This window comes from Lutjanus erythropterus, chromosome 13, assembly GCF_056507025.1.
Source record: "Lutjanus erythropterus isolate fLutEry1 chromosome 13, fLutEry1.hap2, whole genome shotgun sequence".
Taxonomy (NCBI): domain Eukaryota; kingdom Metazoa; phylum Chordata; class Actinopteri; order Lutjaniformes; family Lutjanidae; genus Lutjanus; species Lutjanus erythropterus.
Genome location: NC_139329.1, coordinates 20,072,489 through 20,098,006, shown reverse-complemented (window position 1 = coordinate 20,098,006; position 25,518 = coordinate 20,072,489). Strand labels below are relative to the sequence as shown.

Below are 25,518 nucleotides of genomic sequence, written 5' to 3'. Positions count from 1 at the left end.
AAACAACCAACAGATTAGTTTCAATTTAGGCCTGGGTATAGACCACTAGTACTTCTTAAATACCCTTAAAAAAAGTTTCCATGGCAACAGTGACATTGATAGATTTTCAATGCAGCGACTCCCCAGGACCCACAGGTGGTCATCTGCGTGGGTCCAAGGAAAATTAAAAACTAGAATAAAAGTCAGGGGATGATACCCTGGTAATTATCGATGTTGACTCAAATTCAAGGGAATTCTTTGAACAGTTTCAAGGACATCTCACTTCAGACCAAACTGCAAGACCAGTATCATCATCAACTGGCACTGTAAAAGCAACACTAAGGCAAAGCCAAGTCTCAAGTGTCTGATTTAACAGATAACTGTACACAATGATAAAGTAATTGATTATGCGTCTGCTGTGTTATCCAAGTACAACCAAACCATAGCAAATAAAAATGTCACAACTCATCCAACATTACAACAACAACATACATTGTGTAGACTCCATCGGCAGAAAAAAAGTAGCTTATATGACAAATGCACCACTTATACCCAGTGTCCAACTGGTCTCATTAAGTGCAGTCCTCGAATTAGGCTAGATGTCCCGTCCTACCTCGAAGCCATTAAGGTCTAATTACATTTAGCTAGGTCATTAAGCACCTATTTGGTCAGTAGCCACCGCAGGGCTAACGGGTGGAGATGACTGTAATTGGGAGTGACCAGACCACTTCATGCTTCCCCTCATGTCAATTAAAAGCTTTTTCCGGTCTACTTATGAAAAGCCAAACGGCTGTGCGTTGCAATTGCCTGTTCTGTTCACAGGACAAATACATGACTTAGAATCAATATCATCTCCACCCTTTTTAATTCGTTTGAGTCGTGTCATCTGTGCAATAAAAATACAGTAAATGTTGTTTATAGTAGTAGGAATGACAGTGTATTTGGGAGGTTTACAACAGTAGAATGCAAAAACAAGGTCCTAACTGAATGCAACTGTTCCCTCTAATGACTGCCACTTCTCTCTACCTGCACCTGCATCTCAAACTTTAATTGACTTAATTCTGGGTGAACTCATTCAATTACAATGACTTGCTAAATTCTGTCAATACTGAAGACGTTTTGTTTACTTACTTCTTTGGCTGCCTGCTAGGGTTGTGTATAACAGTGCATGACAATTTAAGTCACTAGTTATTTTACATAACAACAACATTTATAAAAATGTTGCATCATTATCATTTTAACCTCTCATACATAATTATATAATTGACTCTAGCTGTCGACTGTCGCCACTTAATCTAGCTAGATACCAAGCTTGATTACCAGGACCACAGCGGATTATTTTTCACAGGCCGCAAAGAAAGTCTGCAGGTAGGGCTGCACAATTAATCAAATTATTATTGAAATTGAAGAAAAAAATGAAGAGCATAGTGGAAGTACGATTAAAAGAAAACCCCACAGATAAGAGGTGAGGAGAGTGTTTAACGAGGTCATATCTTGTTCAGTTTTATGGCCACTAAATTTTCATTTTCAGTTCATTTTGGACCCCGCAGTGTGAACTTGCTCCATTAAGACCAATTTCAGCTTAAAAATGTTGCTTGTATGTTAATTCTTCAGTAACAATAACACATAATATAATATACTGTATATAAAGTAGGCTATAAAAGTTTAGTCATGCTAATTAATTAATTGTTCAAGTCATTTTTCAAGCAAAAATACCAAGCAAACTCTGATGTCAGGCCCTGAAATGTGAGGATTTGCTGCTTTTCTGTTTTAGATTTTTGTAAACTGGAAGTTGTTGAGTTTGGGACTACCACTCAGATAAAACAAAATATTACAAGATGTCATCTTGGACCCTTAGTAATAATAAAGGGAGTTTTCTTAAGTTTCTGACAGTTTTCGGGCCAAACAAGTAAACAGTTATTAAAGAAAATAATGGTAGATTAATCAATATCATAAAATGATAGTCAGCTAAGCCCTTAATGTACAGTACAGTAAAACTCTAGAGCCATCAGTATGTACTTTTTATAGATTATGATAACATTTAGACGTGATGTTGTTATTGCTACTTTCACTTCTGAATGCTTCTTCCAGCACTGAGTTGTTGTGTTTATGTTTTTCTCTAACTTTGAAAAGGTTTGTACAAAAATTAGTTCTCATAAAATTCACAGAGGGACATTTCAGTAAGTCAAAACATGAGAAATGTGACAGAAGCTTGACCTGTCTAGAGTTAAGATGTAAAATTCAACAATAAACCAAGAGGAGACTTTTCCCAAGATGTCATTATTAGGGGACAATACAGTGAGACCTCAGAGTGAGACAGCTTTTTTGTCTCGGTCACATCCCTGAACCTTACAACAGCACCTGGTCAGTCGGCATTCCAAAGCACAGCGTCACATTGTTGTGCTCAGGAACCTTGAAAGGGATTGTGCTCATTCAAGGCAAAACCTAAGTGAGGAAAATGACTGAAATTCTTGGCTGCACAGTCAAAAAATGATGTAACTTTGCAAAGAGCAGCCAAAAGATAACACTGGAGCCTGGTGAAAGAAGAATTTCCAATTACCGTGCTGGCGACTACTGCAGCCATCTGCTGAGAAAGCCACATCCAGCTGCATTACCAATATCTGGGAGCTTTTTGCCGGGCTATTTGTCCAATAAAGCCTTAATAAACCAAAGACAGGAGAGGCAAATGGAAGAATCGAAGAGCGGCTCAGACTCTGGTGCACATCAGCCCGATTGCTACCTGCTCATTCTGGTGAGACGTTCACTTGTCAGCCAGCCATTAAGGCCTGATTTATAAGCCTACATCAAAATCTCAGCCAAGATTATTCCATTTCATCAAGGAGTCTCACATGTCTCCAGAGGTCCAACAAACAGAATATGACTTTGAACAGGCCAGTGCAAGATTTCAACAAGCTGCTGCCTTCTATGTGTCCTTTATACACCCCTGTGACGTTTCACTAAGAGGGAAAAAGTTCAGGCTGCAGCAGGAACAGAGGTAATAAATCCACATGGATAAGCAGGCAAAGACTCTCTCCTTCAAAGTTCTCATGAAAAAACTACCAAAGTGCTTTTTGCCTAGATATATTTATGTGTTTCCTGTAAAACAGGCAGGTAAGAGGGATTTGTTGCAGCTATTGATTGGCGGGTACAGTAACCAGTGGTGCTGAATGTATGTTGCACCCCCCCCTCGCCATGCAGGTATAGGCTTTCTCTTGACTGGGTCCTATACGTCGGAGACCAGGATGACAACAGGGAATACAATACAGAGGTGGTTTTCATCTGTTGGTTCCTTGCACCCCAGGGCTGAGTCACAGCTAACCAAACTAATGACTGTGTTCATGCATGTGCACATGCATGCCATTTTGCATGCACCTCTCTCATTTTCATCAGGACACTTAAAATTAAATATATATAAAATTAATATAATTAAAAATGATAACTCAGGTGCAATTATTTCAGTGTAACACACCCACTGGCCCGGTTCCAGAAAAAAAAGACTAGTCTATACCTGAAATTAGTGAGGGTGAAAATAAGATTTAATGTGGTTAAACCAGAGAGGTCAGTTAATCAGTCTGCACTGATCTATGAATGAATGTGGGTGATTCTCATAGCTGACTCCAAACTAGTACACACTCAGAGTGCAGGAGGGGTCATCAACATTTTTTTTATCATTTTTCAGGGAATGACAAACTCTAAAATATCATTTAGAATACCCGAGAATGCCTACAAAATGATTTCTTTTGTCATTGCTGGGCCACATGCCGTCTAGGTGACGTACAGCACAACAAACCTGATAAAAACACAAACATCAATTTTGTCTTCTTGAGAACTTTAAAAGCTTTTCTGTAAAAATGGGATGTTTCGGCCAGATAAGCTTTCTCAAGACAGATGCAAAGAAATTAGTCACTGGCAAAGGAAGATTTGTGTCTGCTCATTCTGATATAGACTATTTTTTTTCTTTGCAGAACAAGGAGCTGGAAAGTGTTGCGTCAATCACATGTTTCAGTTTAGTCAAAGCACGTTTTTATTCTGATGCCATCATGGCGAGACTGGAAATAAAAGCAGGAGAGATTCCAAGGGATTGATTCATTCGCATCAAGCCTTCCAATCGATCCCTGAGCCCCCTTTTTCCCAGCAGCATTTTCACCACTCAGAGAATTGGACGACTCAGGGAGCCTTGATGGACGGCAAACCCTGAGCCACGCTGTCCTGTCATGGGGCCTTGGGTGGCGGTGGTGGGTGAGGTGAGGTGAGGTGAGGGTGGGGGTTGGGGCGGACGGCTGCTGTTCTCTGGCATTTCTGCACAGTGAGCAGGTGAGGGAAGCGAACACTAATTTGTTCCATGAGCCGTGTGCTGTGCGCCAAGGGCACGAGCAGCCTGGCCGGCACTCAGAGGCTCGCTGTTAGCCCCGGTCCACTTAATGAGGCCTGTGTCATTTCACTCAGAGCCACGAGGGAAGAGAACTGCTCGCTCTGTTAAAGTTCCTCCACTGTGCTCTGCTGGCAAAAGCTCTCTGAGGCCTGTATGTTTCTCACAGACTCATGTCCTGTTACTGCGAGCACAAAACTGTGTGATATGACAGCCTGTACATAGACGCCCGTGAGGGGTTACCAATGGTTACAAGGAAAATGCCACAAAGTTCAAATCATAATTAAAGGATAAGTTTAACTAAATTAACACAAAAAATATACTGTCTCATTCTCCTCAGTAATTTAATTTGTCCAGTTTTTTCAATATCTTTCTCACATTGTTAACAGTTTCCATAGAGACTGTTTCTAATGCAGTTCAGATGAAAGCTGTTCACTCTGACATCTGCACATTAGGGCTGCAACTAACTTAAATGAAACTTTAATGAATTTCATTATCAATTAATCTGCTGATTATTTACTCCATTGATCATTTGTTTAATTCAGTGTAAGAAAATGGTGACAAATGACAATCACATTTCCCCAAAGCCCCAGGTCAATTCTTCAAATTGCTTTTTTCACCAAGGTTCACCAGGTTGATATCCTATAATACAGCCTGGGGTTGAAACAAGTTCCCCAGATTTGGGGAACCAAAAGCAGCTGACATGAACCCTGCAGAAGTGCAAGATGAGCACAACACTGTAAACTGACAATAACAAGCAATGACGAGTCTTAAACTAATCTGAAAATACACACTCTGGAGTTTGAGTTCACCGTTATAAACACTGACTCCTTTTACAGTATTATTAAGGATTTCTTTATGACTCATAAAAACAATTATTCTGGACTAGAAATTTCAAAGAAGGCTGTAGTATTGTTGCCAGAGAAGCCAGCATTTCAACTTAGCACGTTTCCTTGATCTTTGATGACATATCATGACACAGCTTAAACAATCAACAGCGAAAATAATCTGCAGATTAATCAATAATTGAAATAAATATTAGTTGCAGCCCCAACAAAATCTGTAGTCTCCATTGTGTGGAACTCATTACAATAATTTAAGAACTGACCCTTTAACAGATTGTACAATTATACTTAATCTTCTCTAATGACCTCTGCAGCTTGTTTACAGGGTCATTTGAACCCCCCAGTATCCAGGCACACAAATTTTGTTGTTGGGAAGAAGTAGCGATGACATTACAGACACTCATGTTAATGGATCTCCTCCAACATGGCAGCGTATCCCACATAACCACTGGTGACCGCTCTCAAGCTTCCAGTACACAATAGTCCTGCCAGATAGAAAAGCAAAGGTCTGAAGACGGAGCTGAAGGGGGAGCTGGGCGACATTTAAAAGGAACATTCTGGGTTTTTTTTTCCAGAAGCTGGGTTTATTTTTGTAGTTTTTTCCATCATTTTTAACTGTTATCATGACATTTGACTTATGAACTTAATTTCTGAGTAGGCTTGAGTGGTATCTATTATTTCATACCTTCCACATTTCACCAGAGTATACAGTATATGACGGTATTTTTGTGAAAAAACAAACGATTAAAAGCTGGTGATAGAAGGCACTGCAGCATATCTAACATGTCTAACATACAGTGCTTTGTTTCTAATATACAATTAGCCCTTTTAGACAAGTCTTGCTGGGTTTAAATACTTCTGACCCATAGATTAATTAATACATAAGAAATAAGCTGCCTTATTCCATAGATTCTTGTTAAAGGACCCGATGAGACTTGTTGCTGCAGATACCAACACATTATTTGGCTGAACGGAGTTAATTTTTTAAGTTATCTGGCTAACAGACTGCTTTTATAGTTGGAAGAAGTCATGTCAAAATATATATATAATTATATGTGGCAATGTCTTCATGTCTCCATGTTTAGTTATATTTGATTAAATAGCAGGGAGACATAGGCAGAAATGGCAAGCCAATTATTTCTACCTCCAAAAAATTCTTCTGTTAGCTAAGTTCCCTTTTTCGGTTTTGCTCAACTTATGCTGAAGTGAAAGAGGCTAAACATGAAAATTGTCAGTCTTATTTAAATGTTGACCTACTGTAGTTAAAGTAGTCGTGTGCTCAATTTTAGTTTCACATAAATATGGCTAAACTAGGTGATGGTTTACACGAGGAATGGCTTCCAGACACTGGGTCAATTTTGGACGCACGAAATACATGGACTCGTGAAGCTCCATTGCTAACAAATCTCTAATGAAACATTTTATCTCTAGTGGAAAACACAGAAGCAGCACGTTGCCATTTTTAGCGGTCACTGGATAAAATGACATCACCAGCAGCAAATTAGATCAGCTGTTAAACATTAATGTCCATTCTGCACCAGCTAAAATGAAAAGTTTCTCTGTTTTCTACAGTTGGTGTCTGTTTTCAGACAAAGAAGTTATGGGACTGTGTTTTTGTGGCTCAACCATGACCAATGAAGAGGAGACTCTTCTATAGAGGAATGATCAGCAGATCACCTCAGATCAACTCAAGAATCACCCAGTTAAACTGTTATTCATATCAGATCTCAGTAGTTGTGTACCTTCAGTATCTGAAGTACAGTAAATGGTGAAGTACACAAGACTACAGCTCTTAACTTGATGTGTCAGATACAAAAAATGTACAGTGTGTAATTTCTGTGGCAATGTGTCTGTTTCACATTAAAACAATGAGAAGTCTGATGATGTTGTGAAGTAGCGTGGGAAAATCTGATATTACTAAGGCAGACATCAAAGTAATGTATTACACTTTTTTTCACTTTACATTTAGTTACGTTCACCCACTTCCTTTCTCACTCTATGACTTACCAGACATAACGTCCATTAATTGATTCATGATTAATCACTAACATCCCTAATGCTTTCTCAGCCAACAACAGGTGATGAGACATCTTAAAGTAATAGGTAGTTATTTTAGCCTTATTTACTCACAAATGTTGAAAGGTGAAAACCTGATAAAATGCATCAAGCCCCCTCCCTGACTAGGAGTGAGTTTACACCTTGTTTTATTATCCAACATTTGTACCTCCAAAAATAAGTACTGCAGTCCAAATAGTGAGTTGGAGCCATAGACAGGAACTGCAGGAACAGTGCAGGAGGGCAAGACACGCGCAACATTATAAACTAACGATAACAAGCAACAACGAGTCCTACACTGTGATCAGCTGTTTGTAATTGTCTGTCAATGTAAAGCTAAGCCTGTTATCCTGAAAACAAAAGCCCACTGCTCTGAAAATACACAACTCATAAACAGACACTTACTCATTCTGCAAATATTCTGCATTTATTTAAACTCTAATTAACATGAAACATGTAAACGACAACAGTTATTCTAGCTCAGAACAGAAATTTTAAAGGAAAACACCACAGCTGTTTCCTTGATGACATATCATGATTATTTTATGATTTATTACAGTAAATATATCACTGATTTTTCCTTTAAAAAGAAAGATCTGAATAGTTTTCCTTTAACTTCAACAGAACAGAACAGTCAAACATGCCATGTGCCACACTAACAGGTATTATGGTAAATGGGTGGGAGGTGCCCAGCAGAATGCCTTTCATTGACCTCTGACCCCTCTCTGGACCATAAGGGCCAGTGCTTCAGAGTCCTCACAAACGAGAAACTTCCCCCACCTCAGGCCAACAACAGAGAGTCTGACAGGGGTGAGCAAAGAGCAAAGTGCTTTATTTAACCACGACAGGCATGATGGAGGTGGGGGTGGTGGTGGTGGTGGTGGGAGGGCATGGAGGCGGAAGCCCCCTTTCGTTGGCTGGAGCCTGGAGAAGGAAGAGTGTGCTGGCAGCGCCACGGGTGAGCTGAGGAGGCTGCCCAGCTCCCATGTCTCCAGAGCACCTGTTCACCTAAACGCTAAATGTAAAGTAGCCTCGAGGCAGTTCTGAGCGTGCTCAGAAGAGGAGGGGGGGCCTGGCTGACATGGTACTCCCAGCTATGCCAGCTGAGTCACTGAAATTAAGACCAATTTAGAAAGGTGTCTGGTGAACAGGGCCTCCACCCCCTCCTACGCCGTGCTGCTGCCTCTGCCCTCCATCCACCCCCGCAGCTCTTCTCCCACCTCTTTTCTCTACCATCTCCTCAGCTCACCGCTCAAACCTACCCCCCACCTCAACACCCACACCACCACCCACCCAACGCAGCGACCGTGGCTGCTTTCTATTCCTGCAGCTCCACACATTTGCACCAGCCTACCTCTTCAATCTGACAACCAAAGGAGTGCTTTTTTAGATGTGGCACATAGGTTAAGTTCAGTAACACAGAACAAGGACAAAAACTCAAGTGGGAAAAAGCGTCACTGCCCATTTTGCATTAGCTGACAGGTCGATCACAGCAGCGTGACAGGTTGCATTGTGGAGCTGGCTAAGAGAAGGAAAAGGTTTCATGACCTCCCGGCGGTCAGGGCAACAGATTGATCAATTTGCACAGAGGAGTGGCGAGCCGCTGCCCTGACACATACACTGCAACCTGTGTGAGAAATCACAACTAGGTGTGTATAAACAAGTGAGGCTCAACCATATTTACTGACTACAGAGGTACTACTTTTAGAGAGATACTTGGCCTTGTAAACTAGAGTTGTCACGATACCAGAATTTAGTACACTAGTATACTATATGTTAGCATAAAAAACAATACTTGATACCTCTCACTTGGTTAAAAGAAAAAAATCCTTGGCAAACTAAAGGGATTTTTTAAATTAACAACCTGCATACAGTTCTGGTACAGAAAAATTCACTGAACACTGCCTCGTCTTGCTGCAAGCCAAATTTCAGGCAGGAAAACAACAAAAGAAAAGACTAAAACAAACTCACATCTTTTCTTTTTATGGATTCTGTTGTTTTCAAATGTCAGTATAGTATTGTTTTAAACATGGGGTATTGGAAAAGTATTGAAGTATCTATACTTAAAGCTGTGAGGATTCATGTACCACTGACTGGTGGAGGACTACTTCAGCAATCATTTTTAATGAACCAGTGACAGAGGTGGCGAAAGTACACACACTCCTTACTCAAGTATGAGTACAGATACTGGTAAGTAGTCAAGTAGAAGTACTGATTCAACTTCTTTACTCAAGTAAAAGTGAAAAAGTAGGTAAATCATTTTCATCTTTTACATTGTTCTTGTCTTACAAGTCACTTTCATCTTGTAACGTCTGTTGTGCATGGTATGCACTGATGCATACGCCAAGGAACTGTCTTTTTTGTATGGTGTCGTCCCATCTATTCAGGTTGACAAGGTTGATAAAATAAATATAAATAAATATAATCAATAATTCTACTCAAAAGGCATTAAAACTAAAGTAACAACCCTGTCTTTAAAATGTTAAGACAATAAAGTACAAATATTTGTAGCAGTGTCACAATTTCAATATCAAATTGAAAATCAATCGAAATGACCTTTTAAATTTTAAGAATCAAAACAAAAGACAGACTCTGCGATTGTCCTTGTATTTTTTTCTTTCTATTCCATCTACTCCAAAAACAAGCGTAGCTTACCATCATTTAAATCATACTTGATACCATATAGCCATAAAATGTAAATGACAGCTGTCAGGGCATAAAATCAATAATCTGTTGATCTTTACAAATCAAGACTCAACATGCTAACAATGGCATAGCCGTCAGTGCTAAATTAATAAATATTTACATCGAAAATTAAATTGTGACCATAAAATCAAAAGTCACATTGAGTCATGGAATTGAAGAATCGTGACACCTCAAGATATTTGTATTAAAATGTAGAGATAAAAAATAAAAAGTTGTCAGAAAAAATAATACCTAAGTACAGATACCTGAACACTCAAGTACAGTAAAGTATTTGTACATCGTTACTTTCCACCTCTGCACAATCAGCTCCACAAACCAGGTAAATGCCATATGCAAATGTACAAAAAAATGTAATAAAATGTTTTCCCCTTCAGCGGGGAACAAATGAACCACCAGACTGAATAAATCGCATATTATAAGATTTAACTCCACCGCAGCCTGCCAGACAGCTAGTTTAAGTCTCTGCGTATTCACCCATTTACTGGCATTTATTTATGAGCTTCAACCTGTGAAACCAGCGACGGTTTCTCTGCGATCATCAGGCGCAGGATAACGTTACAACAGAGGGGATGAATGTTCACAGCAGCCAGTGGCGGCGAACAAAAGAAATGACTATGATGTTCACACCGAGGGAAACACACCACACTGCGGGTTCGAGAGCCGCGGCAGAATCCTTTCTGAGTCATTTCTCACCCTGAACCGAACACGAACCCCTTGTTTTTCTCCAGACACTGTCGGAGGCTCCCGCTGGCCACCGCTGTTGCTTCACGAGCGAAATAGATGCGCACTGCATTTCTCCTCGTTTCCCCCGACACTGCTCCACCAACACACCGATAAAAACAACCGTCAGGCTTTAATCTTTCCTTCGACCCTCATGTCTTACCGTGTCGACACTTCCCAGCACGGCGGTTGCCAGTGTTTGTACCGGAGGAGGCTGCTCCCCGCTGGCTCCCTCCGACGCCATCTTCGTACTGTAGCGGTCTGCTGGAGTGAGGGCGCATCCGGCACTCATTAACTATTGCGCTGCTGAATGCAAATCACGCCACGCACGGCCATTGAAAGGAAAAGAGAGACGATATTAGACAAACTGGAGGAGCTGTAAAGGGGGTAGAGGAAGACAGGTCTCCGCCGTGAAGAGCCCACAGCCTAGTGTGCGGGCTGCAGCGAGGGAGGCGGGCAGTCTTGTAGGCGTGGACCGACCGACGCGTAAAATCCAGATGCGAAGCCCCGGTGCGCTCCCAACTGGAAAGGAGGTGCGTCTCGACTGACTGATTGACAACAGCATTTGTCGGCCTCTGTACCTATAAAATAAGCCAGCGAGCGGCTCCCAAACTGGGGCTCAGGGACCTCCAGGGATCGGTGCACCAATAACATGACAAAGGTGAATAAAGATAATTAAAAAAAGGTGGGAAAAAAACTAATTTAAGAGCTATTTCTGAATGTCTTGGTTTCTTTAAATGTAAAACATTTTATCTCACGGTTTTTCTTTTTCTTTTTTTATTGCATTTAACTAAATTAAAGGGAAAGTTCATCCCCAAATGAAAAATAAATATTTTTCCTCTTATCTTTAGAGCTATTTAACCATCTTGGTTGTTTTATTGTGAGTTGCTAAGTTTTGGAGATATCAGTCTTAGAGATGTCTGTCTTCTCTCAAATATTATGGAAATATATGGCACTCGGCTTGTGGTACTCAAAGTGCAAAAAAATAAAATAAATAATAATAATAATTTGTAAAACTCCAGAAATCATGACTCACTTACTCAAGATAATCCACACTGTTGTGGTCAATTATATGTAGGAACTATTTTCTGCCTATCAAACTGCACCCACTCAGTGGTTCTGGAGTTCCCCTAATAATCCATGTTTAGAGTCACAACGCTATGAATTGTGGGTAATTCCCTCAGGCAAAATCTGATGAAATGCAGACGTAAGGAAAGTGTGCATAAAGGGCTGAAAAAGTCTGCAAGAGAGCTCTCATGGACTTGATGATCTGACAGTGTGACAGACCTAAACCCTCACGGACTTACCTCAAAGTTTGTGAGAACATGAGGACGGACATTGAGATTGGGCCCTACTCTTCCAAGAGAGGCTCTTGCTTGTGAGAGCGCAGGATATAAACATTAATGCCATTTCCTCGGCTGAGCTGTAAGCCCTCATCCATGGTGAGTGTGTGCAGTTTGGTAGAGAGAAAGTAGTTCCTACATGAAACTGCTCACAGCAAAGTCTGCAGATTATCTTGAGTAACCAGGTCACAATTTCTGGAAAGAGACACTGCTGTTGAGTTTTGCAAATGTATTTTTAGCACTTTGAGCACCAGAAGCTGAGTGCCATCTAAGTCCATTATATTTGAATGAAGGCAGACATCTCCACAGCCAAGTCTGCAACTCACACCAAAACAATCTAGATGGATAAACAGCACTATGGGTAAGAGGAAAAATATGTATTTTAGAGTTTGGCTGAGCTGTCCCTTTAAGCATGTACAAAACGATTGATGGCTGTAGCCTGCATTATAGAAATACTGAGGTCATAATCCCAAAAAATAAAGTGATGGCTCTATCAAAATTCAATCAATAACCTGTCACCTTTCTCCAAAAATAAGCTACTCAGTGAATACATAAGTTCCATAGTGTGACTCAAGTATTGAAAAAAGAGCCTCTTGCTGCATCAGAGGCTTTTGGAGGGCAACATGCCAGCCTGTTTCCAGAGATGGAAGAAACATTCACATATATTTATATAAAGCCATAAAAGTTGCATTTCCACAATGTAAACAATATTCTAATACAACCAAGTATTTTGAGGAGTTGATATTATGTTTCATGATACTGAATCAATTCTCAAAAACAAACTTTCATTGACAGTTTTCATGCACAGATTTGCAGCAGTGTTGTAATTCATCTTCAGCCACTGAACTTTCTCCCACTCTAACATAACACCATAAACTCAGATAGGAAGAAGTAAGCACATATCTTTCCTTCACTCAGACTGCACAAAAACTAGGGATTAGATGTTAGACTGACTTTTATAAATGTAGATTCCATTGTTCTGATTGTATAAAAAGTTACATTTGTATTACAGAGGCCAAACTATTACCATCAAAACTTTCAGTTTTTGCCTGTATATTATTCATGTCATTGAATGTAAATGTAAATGTATTATTATGAATTATGTGAATTTGATGTTTATGTTGTTGTCTTGTACTCTGTTTTTATACTGTAACTATATTTTGCATGGTCACCCATCTTTCTGTTCTCCATTTGTATGTGATTAATTATTTCTTGTTTGTTTTATTTTCATGTATTTTATGAAGTGGTTAGATAAACACTATACAAATAAAGTAATTATTATTATTATTATTATTATTATTATTATTATTATTATTATTATTATTATTATTAATAATAATAATAATAATAATGATAATAATAATAATAATAATAATAATAATAACAATGATGATGATGATGATGATGATGATGATAATAATATTATTATTATTAATAATAATAATAATAATAATAATAATAATAATAATAATAATAATAATAATAATAAAGGATATTAGAATAAAGTAAAATGTATATATTATTGGATAATCATGAATTTGTGATACCGATAAGGAATATTTGAATGTTGTTTTAACTTACCTGAAGTGCAGCTAATTTTAATATTGTCAGATAGTTTTCAGTTGAATCATATACTAAGAGCTGATTACATGTTTTGTATCTAAAACTCTTATTCTTCAAAACAATTACAAGCCATAGATGTCTTATCAAGAAGGTCAAGTAAATATATATTATTTCCAGCAGATTATTCTTTGGCTCTTTATTTATTTATAAAATAAAACAAGCGAGAAGAAATATAAAATATATTAAATACAATAACATTGAAAAAATGTGGTGGGATGAAAAAAACTGAAAAAAAGTCTTGTAAAAGGAACCCATCTAATACTGAAATTAAAGATAGTTTTATTTACTTTATTTTTTACGTATCTAAACTTAAACCCATCACATAATCTTACACATCTCATCAGATGTGGTCAAATTCCTTCAAACTGAAGAGTCTGACACCTTCTGTTATAACCCATACATGTTATGCTCTTTGTACACATTGAATCTATAGAGCTAGACAATGATTGTCTCTATGGCTCTCTGACTATACAACCTTCAACAAGACGTCTCTGTAATACACACTCACATTGCAAGTCATTTTATGTGCTGACTTCTGTGTATAAACTGAAACCAAAAAGCAAAGGATTCGAAGCAAAAAGCTCCAGTGTTAATCTTAGACGAGTCGACGCTCAGAGTTCAAATCTCTCAGCTCTCTGCGGGTCTGTTTATCCCAGAAAAGCAGAGAGAGGATAGGGGCCCTCTCAGCTCCCAGATGTGGCATTTAGGATTAACAGACGCTGATCCAGCCTGGTCATCCAGAATGAGGTTATTAAGTCTCTATTTAGGTCAAATGTTGCACGATCAACATTCACTGGTAACAATGACAAAACATGACCGTGAGATGACTTAAGGGTTATGTAGTGACAACATGTGGCTAACCTGAATATATTTTCAAGAAAAGGGATAAATTATCTACTTACTGTATTTCACTGATGTTGTGATATAAGACTAGATAACATTAAATACCCTTAGTGTTGTCTCTTAAAGGGCTGTTGCAGCTGTTCTATTATATACCTTTACCCACTTAGTCATTATATCCACATTAGTGATGATTATCAAAAATCTTGTTGCATGAATATTTTGATTGAACACCTTACAATACTGTTGCAATATTGAGAAACATAAATATTGAAGTATTTGGTAAAAAATTATATTGATATTTGATTTTCTCCATATCACCCAGCCCTACATATTTTATTGTATTATTATTTTTAGCTGAAATACCTTTCTGATGGTTAATAAAAAACATATTTTCCAACATTAACACTCACAAAGATGTTTTAAATCAGGGGTCTCAAACTTAGTTTTAACTTGGGGCCACTTTTTTTTGTTTGTTTGTTTCTATTACTGTCATATACATAATTCTTACAGCGTTTGCCAAAAGAGAAATGTTGTTGAAGAAACTTTTCTTTTCAGGACGTATATAGAATATCAGCAAATTGAAACATGTAGTCCTAAGCCGTTCCTTCACTCCTGAACATTTGATAGAGGCGGGAGACTCAAGTCACATGACTTGACTCGAGTCAGATTCGAACCACAGATATGAGGACTTAAGACTTGTTTGACTACCGCTGATAAAAGCCTTGACTTAACATGATATTCATGATCTGAGACTTGACTTAGACTTGAGACAGATGTCTTCAAATATTTCACCTTTTATTAAATATTTGCAGTTAGTGCAATGCACCAAATTTGGCACACTGTAAAATAAAATCCAAATATTATGGAATATAACTCTAAATTTTAGAGTTGGTTTCTGTTTTTAAAAATTGCATACAGAGCCCTCTGTAAAATTACTGATATAATCTCTAAAATTAACAACACAACAAATTACATGTATTTCTTGTTTTTGTACAGGAAAGCTACAATATTATTTCTACAGTAACAGACTATTTTTTCTGCTCTCTTAAATTACATAGACATGCATGTAAAATGTCAGTAATTGTAAATAAACATGTAGGTCATTATTTAAAGCGAATTTAGTTGATTTTGGAGGCACCTGTGAACAAAAACATGAGTGTTTCCACCATAATAACCACAAAATATTGCATCAAAAATAAAATTATATAAATAAAAATCTTAATATAATTTTTTGCTCCCATGTGAACTGTGTCATGAGTTACACGTGTAACATTTGTCAATTTAAAAGATAATTTTACAAACCAAGAATGCTGCAGTTTGTCATAGTTTAGTTTTGTATAAAACCGCTCACTGAACTACATCTCTCGTCGCACACAATATATGTCATCAACACAGACATCACTGTGCCTTGTAACGTTATTTTAACTGAAGTGTTTTATCCAGCAACTCCTTGTCCTTTTATCAGTTAACGTAAAAGAAGGGAATAATTCGGGGCCATATAAGCAGTCAAACTAGGCAGGCATGTTGCAGCTAACTTGACGTCTTTCTTACAGCAGGGATTTTCAGGAACTCAACTTGTCTTGGGACTTGCTTGAGTCCCACCTTTTGACATGTTTGAATTATAAGATTTTCACCCAACAACAGCTGTGTTGTTGCAGCAGTGAGGGAAAAAAATGAAAATCAGACACACTGATGTGTTGAAATATGTCTGTTTTAAGTGTAAACAGCTCATTAATGACCTGCTGACACTGAAACCTTAAGAGCAATTTACCTCAAAACATTAAAAATGTGATTTTTTTTCACCCCACAGTGCTTTAAAAAGCCTTTTTATGGTGTTACACCTGCATCCCACGCACACACTTAAACCTGCACCAGGCTGTCACTCAGTCTTCAGTGATCCATGGGGATATTTCAGATGTGAATTCCCGTCTTTCCCACAGAGATCTGTTTTTCTTACTGTCTTGTCATGTGTCAAATCCCAAACCCGTGTCTAAATTTGAGGCAGATCAGCGAAGATGGAGCTGTCGTGTGGAGATAATCCCTCCCACTCTGAAAGGAAGCTTGTCATTAGCCAGTGATTATGAGGGGGGGCTCCAGAGATGTGTCTTGGAAGCAACAACCCTCCTCCTCCTCCTCTCCTCAGCTGAAATTGGCTGTGACCTTAAAAACAGGAAAGTTTTCCCCCATTAGATCCTTCCATTCAGTGAGTTTCAGGAAGTTTTATGATTATCTGCAGTAATTTGGAGAAAATATTCTCCTGAGAGATTCCCAGAGAAAGCGGCTCTCTTTGTAACAGTGATAGTGATGGCACAGGAGGAGAGGAAGCTGAGAGAAAGGGGGAGTCATGCCGCTTTATTGAATACAATACATGCCTTGTGGCTGTGCTGCATCTCTGCTGCTGGGAATGTAGAAATTGGTCTCTAACCGCACCTGTTCTGCAATTGATTCCTCACTGCAGCTGTGACTTAAACATCGATTTTTTAAAAATTGCAGCTCTAAAAACAAACTCATTGTCACTGAGGGACTGATATCAAAACATGAAAATAACGTCTCCTATCAAACTTCATGGTCGCTACACTGCAAATATCTCTGTATGGAATCATTGTCTGACAGTTCTGCAAGGGCAGCATGGTTTGAGGGGGGATGAGGGGGGATGCTATCCCTCTTTTTAGAAAAATGACCAAAATACATCCTCCTTATTAACCTGCCATCCTCGTTCTCCATCCTCTAGCAGCAGAGGGAGTGTAAAGGCGGAACAGATTGTTCAGTTGAATTATGTTAGTCTAGTCTGTGTGATTCATTGATCCTTTATCTGACTGAGGTTACAGCAAGTTAGAATTTGTGGCCCCGACCATCGCCATTCATAAGATGCCTTATTAGTCGTCAGACTGCAAGGAGATTAAGAGGGAGACGAGACAGAGGAAAAGAGCGAATATAATGCGGATCTATCTGTCCTTTTCTCAGACTCCAGTCTGCAGTGTATATTGATATTCACAGGCTCCTTCGCTCTCTCCTTCGCTCCACCACACTATCACTATCGCCGTTATCACACTCAGAAGTGAATGTCGCTCGTGTTCACGTTAATTGATTGCCGATCTGTTCAGGTCACTGTTCACCACATAAATTAGTGTACTTTATGAACACTATTCTTTTAGCGTGTTCATGCACAACACTGGAAACTCCCTCCAAGCGTTCCTGAGGTGTTGAGTTCACGGTGAGCTTTGACCACCAAAATCTAATCAGGTTCAGCCTTGAGTTCAAATGAACATTTGTGCAAATTTTGTAAACATTACCTCAGAGTGTTCTTGAAATATCGTGCTCACGAGAATGGGACAGACTTGACGTCACAGTGACCTTGACCTTTCACCACCAAAATTTAATTAGTCCATCCTTGAGTCCAAGTTTTTATTGGTGTCAGGTTTGAAGAAATTCCCTTTATGCACATTCACAAGAATGGGATGACCCAAAAACATAACGCCTCTGGCCATGGTTGTTGCCGGCGTCATGAATGTGCATGAACGGGTGTATTGAACAAATTCTCACTGGCAATGTAAATTAAAGGAGCATCACTGACCATATTCAGCAGTTTTGTAACCATGCTGAAGAGTGAAAAGTCAAGAGTGAATGACCTCTCCTACCTATAAGTCAATACAAATGTGTTTTCATATTTTAACTTAATTATTTGTATTTTCCATATTTACCTGGCATTTTCTAGACCATGCCTTTAGAACTTTTCAGATTAATATCCAGCCCTCTGCACAATGAAAATCAACATTCACCAACTTCAAACTAGCTTGACGGTGACAGTTCATCACAGTAGTCGTTGCGGCTGTGTGTATTGTTGGTGCTTGTGCAACACAGTAAGTTTCTCAGTCTGCAGATCTTGGCAGCCACTGTTGTCAGTCCTACACAGAGCTTGAAGGATAAAGGAGCAGTTGGGCCAGAAACACGAGTGGGCATGCCAACTGTTGATTGTTTTATGTCACGATGAACACTGTTAACACACTTGAAACACAATGAAGGTCTTACCTGTGTTACTGCATTCTGGTCATCAGGTAAAAGAGTCTCAGGAGGGTTTTAGGTGTATTCAAAAGAACCACCATGAAGAGGGGGCAGTCATATTTCTAATTCTGAAACTAGATGTATCATGTCTTTTACTCAGTAATTACTTACTAAACCGTGACCAGCATTTACTGTAAATATACACATCTGACTGAGTTGTCTGTACAGTATGTTGGGCTAAGCTGAGCCTTTCTCCAGTGTAGATTGAGCTGACACTTGACTGACACTTTGATTTTCTCTACCTGCCTGATCCTGTTCGCACAGCCAGTGGGATGGAGCCAACTGTGACAATCATGACAACTCTCTCATAACAACAAAGTGAAACTCATTCCTACCTACAGTATGGATACATCTCTTCATTCTTTTATTCACCTTCAATAGCTTGTGGGCCAAGTAAGAAAATCCCTGGGGGTTTGTGGGCCACACAGAACACTTTGTCAATTATTTGGTATAAATAACAGTATAATGTTGATAGATATTATCTGAGCCCTCAGGAAAACTGGCAAACGAGCAGTGATATTGACTTGTAATGCCTCATTTCATGTTGTGCTCTTTCATCACAGTGATGCATTCATTGCCCAATTAACACCGCAATTTGTAACTTTTTGTGGCTGGCAACGTAAATAAATACTTGTCAGTCCATTTTGCTCTGGATTTTGCGATTTTCATGATCAGATTTAAGTGTCTTTACTTTTGAGAGAGACATCTTGAAGCTTGTTGTCAACTTAGCTAATATAAGTTTGTCTTGGCCCACTAGCCCAGAGTGCAACGTGAGACTGGAACGGCAGGTGCAGAGCTGGTGTGATGGTACGTAGGTGCTTTAAAAAGACATAACTTCTTTTCTGTTAGTAAACATTTTTTCAGTAAACAAGTTTTTCTGAATATGTATGGTCGCTCACTCTTCAGGACCATGAGTGTCACTAAAAAAAGTTCACATGAACAAATGAAACCAAAATGGCTGACCCATACATGCTCACACAATGGATGGACGAGCTTTCTATAAGTCAGTTGTTTTGATTTTGTCATTTTATTTTGCTAATTTAATGGTCTGCAGAATGACAGACTAATTTACCTTGTCTTTGCAGACAACAACTGGCTGAAGGAACTTTTTAGTTCTTTGAGAAGTAGTTCCTGCAACTTGAAGTTTAGGGCATTTCAGTTGGAAACATGGCTTAAAGGTGCAGTAATCAGTTCTGGAGAAAGACAGTTGATTGTTGAGTCTCATTCCCAGGTCAACAAACACCAATGCTTCGGGTTGGCGGCAGTAAGTCCCATGTCGTTGCTGTTACCAACCCAAAGCGTTGTGTGAGACCGAAGACTCAACTATCTTACCAACCTGTGATTGGTCAAAGTTTTGCATCGTGGCCCTAATTTTCTAAAGCCTGAAAACAGAGTCAAGAAGAGGAGCAGAAGTCAATTTTTGGCTATTTTCTTGAATTACAATTTGCTGAATGGTTATCATGGATTTGTCCCCCCAGTGGTGTCAAATATAAACTGCTTACCTCAACCTTAACACATTGTTGGTTTTGTTGAAAAAACAAAAACAACACCAGGTTTTTCCTTTAAAGTTCCCGTGAAGGAAAAAGGGATTATTTTCCTCTAAACACATTATATGCATTAAAACACAGTTGCTGATAACATGCTATGCTGCTGTTCGCAATTTCTGTATTTAGATTTTTGGGGCGGACCTGAAACATGGCTTAGTGATGTGCAGGAGCCATGGTCCCCTAATACTAATTAAACCCCACGAACCAAGACACAAACCGACACATGAACATCGCCTCCCCCTTCCCTCACTGTCTTAAATGGTTAGATCACCTAAACGACTCTCTCAGTTCAAATAAGCCCAGCAGTTCACTTCAGCTCTAACAACCCAACACAGAAGAAGAAAAAAAAAAGCCAACCGTCTCTGTTCTTGAACTCTGGTGGCTCAAACATGTCTGGACATGTCCAATAAAGCTCCTAGACAGAGCGTCCATTTTTCAGGTCGTTTTCAGGTTGTAGTGGTGTTTGACAGTGAGACAGCAGAGTGAACATGCCCCCAATGTTTCAGAGCAGAAGCCTGCTCATTTTTTCATGATTTTAAGACCTAATCTTATATACTTATTATTTTTTCATCATTCAACTTTGGCTGGGTGGTTAACAACACGTTTCTGTGGTGTGACAAACTCAGCACACACATGCATTCGTTGTTGCTTTACAGCCTCTTAGCCTTGTGTCATAGTAGAACAGTGTCCTTCCATTGTCAAAGTCATGACACACTTGATCCGTCTTGTCCACTCTGTGAACCCAGGACCCTGCAGATTTAGACTAAACTGTTTACAAGCAGCTGAGGAGGACTACTGTTCTCGCTCCCTTGATCTAAATGAACACCAAATGTGGCTAATCGTGTATGCTGTAATTGGCCTGACTGGGGTTAAAAGGGGGGATCTTTGCTATCACAGGGGGAACTATTGATATGAGGCAGAGGGTTTATGGGTAACACTGCCTCCAAAATCAGTATCTCAAATGATGTTAGGACCTGAAGAACCTCTGTGACATATGAAAGCATGTGAATGCTAATGAGGAAGTCTAATGCACATGATGAACATGAGATTTGGCCCAGAAAATTTATCTTGGAGATTGGGATTTTTTTACCTAGAGGGGTTTCCACATTTAGTCTTATTTTTAAGCACATGGGCAGACATTTCTATAGTTAGATGGTTCTTCTTCAAGGCACAAAACTTGATTTATGAACAAAACAAACCAAGATACTTTCCTATTCTAACATTTCTTAAATGCGACACATCTATTGACATCACTGATATAAACAGTGTTCAGAATTCAGATCTTTTGCATGGGTAGAAATAGCAGTATTACATTGCAAAAATACTAAAGTCCTGCTTTAAATAGCAAATACAAAGTATAAAAAATAAAAGTACTCATCCAGATGTTGTACCTAATGAAGATGAAGCTAATATAGAGTACTTCATGTACTGATAGTTATTTTAAAGGTATCAAGCTTATTTATTAACCTCATACAACACAGGATTGCATAACAAAATGAGTTAGTTTCTTCATGCTACACACACGCAGTACAAACAATTAATTAAATTCAGAACAGAGTAGGATAAAAATATAAAACAGTAATTGAGGACTTGAGCCCTTTGATTCAAAAATACTCCAAATATAAAAGAAGTATGTTATTTAAATAGCCTGAACCAACTAATTTCCCTTCATTTCCTGAATCAACTAGCATTAACACTACTCATTCTCTGTAAGACAACAGTATATTCCTCAGACTGACTTTGTTTGAACCAGTCCAGTGACATTCAATCCAGGTGCAAGAGAGAACCGCGAAGACATTATGTTATGTTACTGAGCTCCAGCAGGAAAAAAAAGGGATACCAGACATAATTTTGCCTGCGTACAAAAAACAGGCAGTGGTAAACAAAAAGGCCTATAAAAATGTGCAAGTCAAAAATTACAGACAGAAACACTAACTTCCAACTTCATTTGACATTTGAAGTTGCACAAAGAACGGTGAGTTGAGGCTCACATTGCATCACATTTGCACATTTTGACTTGTTAAGGACTTGAAATTCTTAATTTGGGACTCAGGACTTGACTTGTCAGTCTTGATTTGGGACTTGCCTTGCGACTTATGCTAAGACTTGAGACTTAGTTGGGACTCAAAAAACAAGGACTTGGTCCCAACATTTTCCTTTTCTGTAAAATCTGTAACAATGCATCATAATTTAAAAGCTGATGCAAATTATTTAATAACCTCCCTTTCCTCTGAAATAAAAAAAATTGAAATACTCAAGTGCGTTACTAGTACAAGGACCATATAATCGTACAGAAATATTTGGTGAATGTATGCAGTGAATGTGTGTATATTACATGTGTTGGAGGTGCTCTGTTAGGACCCATAAACCATGTTCACCGAGTCCACTGCAGGAAGCGTGAGCAGGGATGTGAGGACATGCCGGCAGCTCCAAGCTCAAATGATGACCATCAGAGGAGGACCCGGAGAAAGCGGTGCAACCGGAGACGAAGGGGCAGACACTGATGGATGGGGCTGTAGTCGGGGAGCAGCAGCAGGGCCCCTCAGCCAGAGCCCCCCCCCCCCGTCTCAATCCTATGAGAATACTTGGCTCATATTAACTCGATCATTGTTGGGACACACAGCAGGCACAATGACTGCCTTTTTGTGGACAGGGACACAGTGGACTGAGAGGGTAGCCGGGCGGCCAGTCGGTCCTCACTGGGTCCTGTGTGCTGTGGCTCTGAAGCTGCGTCAGCCAACAGGCAGACAGGAAAGACATAAAGAGACAGCGAGCCCCGGATCCCATATCCTGGCCAGAGCTTCAAATGGGAGGACGTGGAAGGTCTAGATAGTGACTCTACTGACAGAGGGAGGAAATCGAAGGAAGGAAGGAGGAGGAGGAGAGCCGGGATTTGGGCCACATCTCTGTCTGATTGTCCCTGAGGGGCTGCCAGTGGCTGAACCAGACCTCTGTTCAGTCACCATCGCTGCTCAGAACTGCTCTGTCTTCTTTTTTCCCTCCTCGAAGCTCTGATCTGTCTCCCTCTCAGTTGACGTTTTCCCTTCACTTTCTCCCTCACACTGTCTCTCTCTGTCTGACCACCCTCCCATGGCTGTGGAGTGGAGGGAACAGGTGCTTCTGCTAAATAGTGAAAGGTTGCAGTCACTGTTTTTTTTGACCCCATACAATGAAACCAACCAGAGAGGAAGAGCATAAATGCTGTCATTTGATTTTGAAGGCTTATATGACAGTGATGAAGAGTGCCCTTGTAGAAGCAATGTCCTTAAAGCCCCCCTTTTCTTACTGATTCTTCCCTTGAATTTTTAGATTTTTTTAGTGCATTTTGCTGCTTGTTCTCACATACTTTGAGGAAAATTCTGAATTCAGGACTTTAACTTTTAATTGAGTGTTGTTACATTATATGATAAAACTGCACCCTACTTTACTGATGCCACACTTTGCACTTTCTATCTCTTGAAGTATGTTCACTGCTGCTCATGGAAGGGGGGATCTCTACATAAGGATATTTTGTCTCCCCATGTTGTCTACCTCAGTGCGACTGAAAACCTTCAGCTAATACAGCTCTTGTCCTGATCTCACGCCTCCTTGTTCTGAGGGATTTGAAGAGTTAGTAGCACATTCCCGCCACAATGCACAGTGTACTGAGGAAAATGTTTCTCTGTGTCCTACTCCGAGACTTCTATTGTGTAAACAGTAACCAGTTCTTCAAATACTCACTTTGGCATTTTATTTTATTTGAAAAACGATGTTGAACAATTCAGGAATGTACACGTGCATAAGAGGAAATGAGTTCAAGAGGTAGAATAAGAAGACGAGGCTTCAGTCTCTATGCAGACAGCAGGTGCAGAAAATTCGCCGTCTGCACTTTGCTGCAGAACATGACAGGGTTGTCCCTCACCCCTCTCTGATTCACTGTCCTGTCCGGTCCAACCGGCATGTGCTCGGGGTCACAACCCTGATACTTGGCACCCTGCTTCGGGGAGAACAACACTCTTGTTCAGAACCTGCCCTGACATACAGATGCCAAGATGAGTCATCCAGAAACTTGACAACTTCAGCGTTGCATGGAGCTGTCATCCCCTCCAGCACATTCTCCTTCCCAAATGTTACAGTCTGTTAGTTCTGCCAGCATGTCGCTCTGATTAAACATCAACAACATCTTTTGGTATTTAGTAACAGCAGATGTGCAGAGTAACAAAGTCAAATACTTTGTTACTTTACTTTACTTGCTACATTTGAACTCAAATATCTGTACTTTCTTCCCCTTACATGTTCAAAACAGGCTTGTTAATTTAGTTTTAATGTAATTGAGGGAATTATTTGTATCATTGTGTACCACTTTCCCAAAACACACTGCAAACTTGTCACATACTGACAATTATCAGCAGTCCTCAGCGACTCATACAGATGCAGAGAGTTCCTCTACATGTCTGAAAGCGATGCAGCAGGCTTTTCAAGTGGCTTCAATATAAACCCCCTCGATGGCTGTATAAGACGCCCTGAGCTGCTGATGTAGTGTGAAGATGGAGAAAGTCCACATACGGAAGAGGTGGGGTGGATGGATAGATCAAACAAGCACAGAATTCTTGTCCAGGAGACCAGAATTTGTGTCTCATGTGACACCAAGAAAGGTACATAATGTTATGTGCATCACATGACTTTTTTCATGTGTCTTTTGTGCCGAGTCTCTTCAGTGATGTTACATGATGTAGTTTTTGTAACCCCAAACATAGTCTTATGCTAAACCTAACCAATTAGTTTTAGTGCCAAATCTTTTTCCTTAACACCTGTGTAAAAGACCTAACAAGACACAGAAAATCTAACAAGATGTAAAAGAGGAGACTCAACTGTGGAGAAAAGGTGAAGTTCAATTAGCTACACACAGAAACAGTCAGTAGAAATGTCCTTCGGGGGGCGACTTTTTCCTTCCTAGTGCAGTACAGTTAATACTGCTTCTAGAATTATCTAGTTATTTCTACTAAGACTGCTATTCTACAATTACACGATGACCACTGCATGTTGTGTTGCTTCTTCTAAATGACACTATTATGACTAAATTAAATCTCATTTGTATTGTACAAACTATGTCTTAAAAGATTTGAGAGGATGGGATTTAAGTTTTATTAAGTGGCTTGACTGAACCAATATTACTTTACATAAGAACTGTTAAATGATGATAATACTGCACAGTATCATTGAAATGCAACACCAAGTACACACACAATGGGGTATTATTTGCTCTTAGGTAATACAATAACAAGTCTGACATGTTTAGATTGTTCCTTCTGCAAATAATCTGCACTTCCTCTCAGAGTAAAACTCCTGACGTGACACTTTGTGCCTCCGGGCGACATCAGCTCTGCAGGGGTGACAGACTGCCATTGATTTCAGACAGCCTGTCAATCACAGCTCCAGTCACTGAA

At 39.5% G+C, this 25,518-nt stretch overlaps 1 protein-coding gene across 1 annotated transcript in view; it reads right to left on the bottom strand.

The window, feature by feature from the left end:
- The window catches only part of cttnbp2 (cortactin binding protein 2), a 110,829-nt gene extending 99,683 nt beyond the window's left edge, over window positions 1-11,146 (bottom strand). The window contains 1 exon segment of the mRNA XM_084733398.1: window positions 10,838-11,146. Within this exon segment, the coding sequence (XP_084589524.1) occupies window positions 10,838-10,966 (129 nt within the window). The 5' untranslated portion in view covers window positions 10,967-11,146.
- Between the last annotated feature and the right edge of the window lie 14,372 nt (window positions 11,147-25,518).